This window comes from Populus euphratica, unplaced genomic scaffold (genome assembly GCF_000495115.2).
Source record: "Populus euphratica unplaced genomic scaffold, PopEup_1.0 scaffold67.1, whole genome shotgun sequence".
Lineage (NCBI taxonomy): Eukaryota > Viridiplantae > Streptophyta > Magnoliopsida > Malpighiales > Salicaceae > Populus > Populus euphratica.
Genome location: NW_011499914.1, coordinates 1,077,402 through 1,087,276, shown reverse-complemented (window position 1 = coordinate 1,087,276; position 9,875 = coordinate 1,077,402). Strand labels below are relative to the sequence as shown.

The 9,875-nt window shown below is 29.5% G+C and overlaps 1 protein-coding gene across 1 annotated transcript; it reads left to right on the top strand.

Moving 5' to 3' along the window:
• Positions 1–5,853: 5,853 nt before the first annotated feature.
• LOC105134452 (UPF0481 protein At3g47200-like) lies at positions 5,854–9,045 on the top strand. Its single transcript, XM_011038858.1, has 4 exons — positions 5,854–6,342; positions 6,436–7,170; positions 8,208–8,451; positions 9,035–9,045. The coding sequence occupies exons 1-4, from the start codon at positions 5,854–5,856 to the stop codon at positions 9,043–9,045; spliced, it is 1,479 nt and encodes a 492-aa protein (XP_011037160.1).
• The last annotated feature ends 830 nt before the right edge of the window (positions 9,046–9,875 follow it).

The following is a 9,875-nucleotide window of genomic DNA, read 5'->3' as shown; positions in this document are numbered from 1 at the left end:
GGTTGCCTTGATTCATCTTATTAAACTCATACGTTTTTTTTTAAAAAAAAAAAGAAGAAGAAGAAAAAAGTGGTCGTATACTTTCAAAAAGAAAAGAAAAGTAAAACATAACCCATATGCGTGTGAACAAGGTTGTCTTGATTCTTCTTATCAAACTCATACATTCTCAAAAACAACAGAAAAAAAGTGGTCATATATATACTTTAAGAAAGAAAAGAAACGAAAAGAAAAGAAAAGTGAATTATGCTAAGACCCACCATTGGTGGGAAACATGCACAATAAGATAGGGATAAAGTGTATAACAAGCAATTCTTAATTAGTTAGCTTTTGGCGGTCTGCATGCAATCCCTCACATACCAAGTTATAAGAGGATTAAGTACATGTAAACTAGGTTAATCTCAACCTTTTTAGTCCCTCCTGCAGAAGAAAGTGTCATTAACACTTATATACATGATTGGATATGTCATGATGAATGCTAGAATTACCTTCAAAGTTATGGTTATTTTACATTGATTCTTTTATAAAAAAGTTCAAATAAATTTAAATGATTTCTTAAAAATAATTAATTCCTTATTGTGTCCATCTGTTTGGTAAATTTCAAAAGCTATTGATCTTTGTCGGGAACTGACTCAAAAAGTACAAAAATCATCGCGGAATATGACTACGATAATTTGAGTTGGATTTGGATAAGTTAGTGCTTTTGAATTGAATTTCGTTAGTCTTGATTCTTGAAGACATTGGACCCATTAATTTGTACTTGTAGGTTCTAAATCATTTGATTTTAAAATAAAAAAAAACAGCACAGTAAAATAATTTTTTTAGTAGAATAGTACAATTTAAAAAATAGTTGGCAAAATAGCACAATTTAAAATTATCATAATATTTAATAAATTGAGCATAAATTTAGTGAATTATATGTTGCCTTGAATTTTAGATAAGTTATCAAATTTAGTTTTTTGTTTGAATTACTTGAAATTAGCTATAAATAAAGTTTGTAATTAAATTTGATTTTATGCAACTAAGCATGAAAATATCATGGATTATGTTTAGTTTTTGTGAATCATGTGTTGCATCAAAAGTTTGGGAATTTGTTTGATTTTGCTATAAATTTGAGCAATTAAATTTGATTTCATATAATTTAGTTTAAATTATGTCCAATTCTCTGAAATTAGATTTATTTCTTTTTCAAAGAATTTCTTATAATATTTTTATATTATATCATTACAATGATATTATTATTCCTAATGTGAAAAATAATATCATATTATGTTGTTAAATTATGATAATTTAGGCATATCTTCAGAAATAAAATAAATTATATGTTATGAACTTAAATGGAATTATAATAATATTGAAATTAATATAATTTAGAGGTGTCAAGTTGAAAAACATTAATATATGATCATGTATCAATTGTATGGAACTTTCAAGATAATATAATTTAGAGGTGTCACTTAAGCAAGAGGTAGTCATTTTATTGATGAACTTGGCTCATTTGGTGGATGAAGTAGACAAAAAGATAAGTAGATAGATAAGTGAGTTAGGTTGAACTATTTTGGGATTGCAATTAGTAAAATGTTTAATTGTTTAAGTATTTCAAAAAAAAATTATTTATTTATATTTATTTATATTTATTTATTTATTTATTTATTTGCATTCATGAAAACATTATCACATATAATAGCTCATAAATATAATAGATGATTATAATTAAGATTTATGCTTTGAGTGGTATGTCTAAGGCAATTGTGATTATGCACAGTATAAGCTGTTATATTGGAGTTATTATGGTTATTAACATGTATTTTTAAATGAGATAAGATTTTGGATAGAATAGCCATGCAAGAAAAATTCTACTAAAATTTTATTAAAATTAGATAATTTCTTACTTTAATAAAAAAAAAAAAGTTTGTTATGATTTGTAGATTCTTGGATTTATATTTGTCATGAGCCAAATTAATTGTAAAATTAACAAACTCAAAAACTGGTGGAATTTGAGCTGTTATACAATTCAACCTGAAAATAGGATATAGATATAACTCACCATAAATCTCAAAAGCACACTTTAATATTTCTAAGATATACAGGGAGACTCCACTATTGGAACTTCATTGATTGTGTGGATTTAGCTTCTGGAACTTTATAGTCATTTTGTTAGTTATTATTGTTTGAAAGCACCATATATATATATATATATCATAGTTGAAGAACACAAAATTTACTTGAACTCACGGGTTCTAAACGCTACATATTAAAAAGTTATAAATGGAAACCGTGATATCAATTAGGCTTGCGTTTCGAAACTTCAACAAACGCTAACTTCATGTGCTTTTTTATCTTTGTCGGGAATTGACTCAGAAAGTACAAAAATCATGCAGAATATGACCACGATCATTTGAGTTGGATTTGGATTAGTTTGTGCTTTTGAATTGAATTACTTTAGTCTTGATTCTTGTAGGCATGGGACCCATTAATTTGTACTTGGAGGTCCTACATTATTTGATTTTAAAATAAAAAAGAGCACACTAAAAATAAATTTAGTGAAAAGGTATAGTTTAAATTGTTTTTTTGGCAGAATAACACTTTTAAAATTATCATAATATTTAATAAATTGAACATGAAAGAGGCTGAATTACATTGAATTATTTATTGTGTTGAATTTTAAATAAGTTGTCAAACTTGATATTTTGTTTGAATCACTTCAAATTAGATATGAAAGCTTGCAATTAGATTTGCTTTTATATAATTTAGTATAAAAATACCATGAATTATATTTAATTTTTGTAAAGTATGTGGTGCATCAAAAGTTTGGGAATTTGTTTAAATTCTATATAAATTTAGACAATTGAATTTGATTTCATACTATTTAATTTAAATTATGTCTAATTCTTTGAAATTATATTTATTTAAAATTTCTTATAATATTTTTAGGTTATGCATTACAATTATACTATTATTTCTAATGTAAACAGTAGAATTATAATAATATTAAAGTTGATCTATAATGATAAAAGCAATGTACTGTTAACTATTAATTTAGACATATTATATATAGAAATAAAACAAATTATATATTATGTACTTAAGTAGAATTATAATAATATTAAAGTTGATATAACTTAGAAAATATCAGTATTATCATATATTGATTGTATATAATAATAATTTTAAGACAATGATAGATTTTTTTTTGTTTATGGAATTTTTAATTTAATATTAGTATTGTATTAATATTAAATTGGATTGAGAGGCTGCCTACGTGATTTGTAATATTAATAAAAAACAAAAACGATATATTTATTTATGTGTACTAGTGATTCACTATTTGTCACAATATATTTATAAACTTTAGAGAGATATTAACTTTTATCAACCCAAAGACGAGGTCACTTAATTAGGAGATAGTTATTCTATTAATGAACTTGGCTCATCTAGCAGATAACACAAACATAGATAGAGAAAAAGATAAATTAAATAAAATTATTTTGAGATTGTAATTAGTAAAATGTTGGATTGTTTAAGTATTTTAAATTTCTTATGTATGTTTATTTATTTACATTCATCTTATAAAAAAACTATCATATATAATAGTTCATAAATATAATAAATAATAATAATTGAAGTTTGTGTTCTGAGTGGTACTATCAAGGCTACCTGTTAGTATAAACCATATGAGATATTATATTTAAATTATTATGGTTATTAGTATGTATTTTTAAATGGGATGAGATTTTCAAGAATCCCTGTGCAAATTTTTTTTATTAAATTTAGTTAATAATTTACCTTAAATCTCACAAGATCCCTTCAAATTTGTAAAATGTAAGGGGAGATTGATTTAGTTTATGAAACTTTTTAGTCATTTCATTAATTATTACAGTTTCAAAATATAACATACAAAACAAAAAAGTTATGTTTTATTTTATTTATTTTTACATTTCAAAAGTACAATACAAGAATATAATAAAAAAACAAACTTAATAAAATTAATTTTTTTATATTTTCAAATTATTTTTATAAATTAATATCAAAAATAATTTTTAAAAATAAAAAATATTTTAAAAAATAATCTCAACTACTCTCTCAAACATCTTCTAAATAAACATAAAATTTACTTTAAATGACGGTTCTAAACTCGAAAAAAATGAAAATTTCAACATGCTCTAACGTGTTATTCGTCAAAAAAAAAAATTGCATCTGTAGAAATTTAACTTTATGTGCAAATAGCACAAAATAGGCAAATTATTTATTGAACTTTTACAAGTGGAGTAATGATGGGCTTTCCAACCTGGGCCGTCCTCTTAATCAAATTCTGGCTTTCATGTGCCTGAAACCACGGTCATGGAAAGTGAGGAAATCATATTTCACTTTCTAAAAAGCTACGAATTGAACATATTATTTTTTAAAAAAATTATGTTGATTTTGCTTAATATTTTTTTTTCAAAATAAATTGCTAAATGCATTAATAAAACTGTATTTAATGAAAAATACTTTCTTAAATTTTCTTTATTTGCATGAAAAGTATTTTCTCAAGTCCTTTTGTCCTTCTTTTTTGTTTTTCATGCTCGTTGACACTTTTTACACATATAAGAAATTATGGTTCAATATATGTATAAGCATTCCAAGCTGACTTCTTCTTTCTTTCTTTTTTGAGATAGTGCCAACATCATTTTCAATTCAATAACGAAACACATTGATCTTCAATTTAGTAAAAGACTTGTGTAGTTTTTTTCATGGATTATTATCTATCAATATAGAATTTTTATTTAAAAAAATAGCGTTGGGCCAACTTTTTGGTTTGGAACTTACTTATCTTATTATTATTATTATTTTCAAATTTATCTTCTTCTTTTTCTTTTTTTCTTTTTTAAAGTAGAAGTCCAAGATTTGTACAAACAAATGTAGTAAAAGTTCAAGATTTGGACAAATGGATGCCCAGAATTTGAACATCCTTGAAGTTTGCTAACCTTCACAAATTTCTTTTTTGTTTTCTTGGGTAACTACGGAGCAACCTCAAAATTCGTTGTTCTCAATAGAGGAATCTGCATATTTTTTTAACAAAAGAAAAAAGATTGCATTGATAAAATGATAATTTACAACAGAGATAAAATATAATAGATGCTAACCCTTGGTAGATTTTAAAAGGTGAGGTAATGTGTTAAGATGAGAGGGATGGAGGGAGGAGTGAAATAGAGTGTAGGAGACAGAGGAAAAGAGAAATAGTTTGAATTTAAAAGAGATTGAGTTAGAGCAGAAGAGGTGGATATGAAGATAAAATGTATGTTTAAGTGATAGAAAGAGAGAAAAGAATGAGTTACATTGGGGGGGATATATAGAGAAGAAGAAAATGAGTTAGAGGAAGAGAGGTAGAAAAAAGAAGAAGAAAAAAGTGTTATTGGTGAAAGATATAGAGTCGTCAAAAAGGACATGAAATTTGAGTTATATGTAGAATATAAAGATTTTTGACAGATTTTAAATGAGAAAATAAAAATAAAAATGTATGTGCAATAGTGACAAGTTCTTCTCTATGGTTTGGTTATTGAGAGTAGTTATTCACTAGTGGATGGCGTTTAAAAGTTTGTCCGCAATATAAAAAAATAAAATTAAAATTTTGATGTAAATTTAAATAAAAAAGATGTAACTTGAAATTTTTAAATTTTAAATATTTATGATTGGTGTGACTAAATTCATGAACATAAAATGTCATGAATAAAAAATGCCTTGATTTTGTGAAATAACACTGAAATTACTATATTAGTACATATATATATCTCAAAAAAAAAAAAACTAAATTGAACTATATATATACCCCTTCCATTCATTCTTGGTTTGTTTCCCTGGACCTGCAGACTGGAAATGGTTAAACTCAGTACTGCATGTGCTTCAGGAATGAATAACGAATTTGAAGGAGCAAGAGCATCAAATGGGGAAGATTATGACATGACTAGAAATATTGTGACACGGCTTAACAGTATGGTGAATTCGTGCACACCTCAACAGGACCTGTCTGAGTGCTGTATCTACAAGGTGCCCAATTTGCTTAGAAACGTAAAACCGGAAGCCTACACTCCACAACTGATTTCAATAGGTCCTCTTCACCACGGCGATGCCAAACTAGAGATCATGAAAAGGGAGAAATTGATATGTTTTAGAGAGTTTAAAGGGAATAGGATGAGTGACGAGAGAATTATAGATCTTGTGAACATCATTCGGAATAAAGAAAAGAATATCCGACAATATTATTCAAAGAACTTCAACGAAATTGGGAGCATGGATTTCATACTGATGATCCTGCTGGATGCCGTCTTCATTATTGAGTTTATAAGGGAGTCAAATGGTGATGGAGCTGGTCGTAAGAATTTAGAGCCTTGGATGATGTCCGACATAAAAGAAGACTTGAAGCTACTTTAAAGCCAACAACCTTTCTTCATTATTCAGGAAATATATGACGAGGTCATTAGCGCTCTCCAAGAGTTACCAAGCTTTCCTTTTCTTCGTCTTGCTACCTCTCATTTGGGAAAGTATGGGATTTCAGATGAGGTACACAACGACCCGAAAGTACAGAGAAGCAGGCACTTCACTGATTTACTTAGGAATTTAATGCTGGATGGAGTCAATGTGAGACGTTTTACTTTTGATAATATCAAGCTGAAATATAGCGCCGTCATGCTTCGCAAGGCAGGAGTGAGGTTTCGGGTCGCCAGAAAGGAATGCTTGCTTAACATAAGATTTGAGAAAGGAGAGTTGGAAATACCATGCTTGGAAGTTGATTACAGCTTCGAACGTTTTGTACGAAATATCATGGCCCTGGAGCAGTGCTACAAACCGTTTGAAGCTTACATATGCAGTTACATTAAGTTTCTGGACCATCTTATCAACAGTGCAGAAGACGTGGATTTGCTAGTTGGAAAGGGAATCATCCTCCACTGGCTAGGTGACGATGCCGCACTTTCAAATATGATTAACAAGCTTAACGAAAATATTGGCGACACTTCCGCTTATTATGATGATATCTGTAAGAATATGAATCTCCACTATGAGAATCGCTGGAACCGTCTGAAGGCAACCTTGGAACTTGGATATTTCGCCCATGTTTGGAGAGGTACGGGAACTGTTGTAGCAGCTATCCTCCTGATCCTCACTTTGATACAGACTATCACTTCCGTAAAATCGGTATTCTAGGATTTTATCTTGTTTTGTTTCATTATTCCTACGTAATGATGGGCTGGACTGTTATTGTTTAGATTGCCATTTCATTTTGGGTTTGTGTAGTTCTGAACTAATAACATCGTATCAAATTCTTGTTGTATTGTCCAAAAATTGAGTTTGTACTTGTTTCCTCTCAAAATTCTCTTCTTTTAGGATCATCTTCAGATTAAACGAAGCTGAATAATTAATGCATGATCTCGATTTCAATATCCCCATTTCACCAACAATGAATTTATCAGGTTTTATACATTGTTGATCATTTTTTCTCTTGTTTAATACCTGGGTATTTTTATTTTTTTTTAACATTAGATATTAACCTTAAAGCGTCTAGAATATGTGTCGTGTTTAATGGTTTTAAATGGCAAAATTTATTTCTGTTTCACGATTTAAAATGGCAGAGTTTAATTCTAGCAGTAACGGTTTTCCATATCTCTTACATAAATAGGGGATAGAGGGACTGTTTAGAGACATAGAAACTAAGCAAAGTCTTCTATCCACTGCCTTCTTATACTCCCTCTTTTTTTTTTTAGTAACTGTCAGGGGATGACGTAGAACAACACGCTAAAATGTTTTTTGAGAGGTATTATTGAAAAGAAAAAAGTTTTAAATTTAATAATAAAATTATAATTAAAGTTTAAAAATTGTAACTCAATATTATGATTATGATAAATCCTATGATTTGAAAGAATTTGAGTAAGAAATTGGTTGTGTAAGAATTTAAGTGCAGGGTCTTGACTGCTGATGAACTGATTAGAAGTAATTTCATTGCCTCCCGACTTAAAATCCTGTATAGAGCTCAAGAGTCTACCTGGCATCAGAAGTCAAGAATTCAGTGGTGTAAGCTTGGAGATAAAAATACCTAATTCTTTCATTTAGCTGCAACAACAAGATAGAAAAAGAATCAGTTTGCTTGCCTGGAGGATGATGGACATATCTTATCTAAACCAATTTATGTGAAGCTAGCTGTCTTTCACTTTTTTCGCAACTTATACTCCCACCAGAACAGACCTAGAGCTTCATGTACAAATTTGGAATTCTCAAGGCTGAAGCCTTCATCCTCGGCTGCTCTTGAGTTGCCATTTTCTGCAGAAGAGATTACAGCAGCTGTGCGGGATTGTGATGGAAATAAAGCTCCAGGTCCTGATGGTATTAACTTCCTTTTCATCAAGAAAGCATGGAACATTATAGGTGAGGATATTATCCAGATGGTTGATGAATTCTATCGGACTAATCTCCTTCCTGCAGGTATCAATAACACCTTTGTTACTCTTATTCCAAAGATTAAAGGTGCTAACAAGCCATCAAATTTCAGACCTATTAGTTTGGTGGGCGGCCTATACAAGATCTTCTTAAAGATTTTAGCAACCAGGTTGAAACATGTTATCTCAGAGATCATCTCTCATCATCAAAATGCTTTTATCAAAGGGAGACAAATTTTAAACAGTCTCTTGATTGCAAATGAAATCTTTTCTTTCATCAAAAAGGAAAAGAGTAAAAGTTATCTTTTAAAATTAGATTTTCATAAAGCTTTGATTTAGTATTATAAAAATATATTAATGAAATCATGGCTAATATAGGCTTTGATAATAGATGGTGAGGGTGGATTATACAATGTATATCAACAACAAAAATGTCTATGCTTGTTAATGGGTCTCCCACGAAAGAATTCTACTTAGCAAAAGGCATGCGCCAAGGAGACCCTCTCTCTCCATTTCTCTTCAACATTGCAGTCCAGGGCTTGAGTTGTATGTTATAAGGTGGTTGTGATTTGGGTTTGACTTCGGGTATAAATATTGGTAATTCAGAGCTTGTCATATCTCAATTACAGTTTGCGGATGACACCCTTGTGTTCAGTTCAGATTCTTTACATAGCATGCAGAACATTAAACGTATCCTATTATGCTTTGAACTTCTATCGGGGCTGAAGGTCAATTTTTATAAATGCAGTGTTGCTATCCAATTTTTACTCATGTTTTAACATATATTTTTTAAAAAAATTAAAAAATAATTATAAGGGTTTACATGTGACGATAACATAGAACATCAGAACTGATATTAAAGAGGCAATATGTTAAGGAGATAATTATTGAATCATAGATAATTACTACAATATAAAATATTATAGATATATGATTTGATTCATGCTGGTTATGAAAAATAATCACTATAATATAAAATACAATATATATAGGATTTATTGATGCTAGTTATACAAAATAATCTCTGCAATAATGTTTTGTAATATTTCTTTAAATAGTAGATGTAAAGATTTTTTTATATAAGTGAATACTTGTATAACCGGGGAGAAAAAAAAAAACGGAGGGAGGAATTTTAAAAGAAAAATACAAAAAAAAAACAAAAGGAAAAACCTAACCCTAAACCTATCTAACTAAATAGCCGCCCCCCACCCGGCTTTGATTTTTTATCTGAAACCAGCCGCCCCTCTCCCCTTGGATTTGGTTTCTTCTTCCTTCAACCGGAGGCCTATACACTGTCCCCTCTCCCTCTCAGCAACACAAAGCCAGCGCCAGATCCTCCCTCACAAACCATCTCTCCCCGCCATTCAGCCTCCAATAGCAGCGGCCAAACAACAGCCCACCCAGCCGTTTCTCCTCACCATCACCGCGTATCTCGTGAAGACCCGGCCACCCTGTTCTTTCCTTAGTCTC

Bases quoted from the DNA above. Each gene is read 5' to 3' on its own strand.
- LOC105134452 (XM_011038858.1), top strand. From the start codon at position 5,854: ATGGTTAAACTCAGTACTGCATGTGCTTCAGGAATGAATAACGAATTT. The intron at 6,343-6,435 runs GCTGGTCGTAAG...TTCATTATTCAG, and splicing joins GGGAGTCAAATGGTGATGGA to GAAATATATGACGAGGTCAT. The intron at 7,171-8,207 runs GTATTCTAGGAT...TACTCCCACCAG, and splicing joins CTATCACTTCCGTAAAATCG to AACAGACCTAGAGCTTCATG.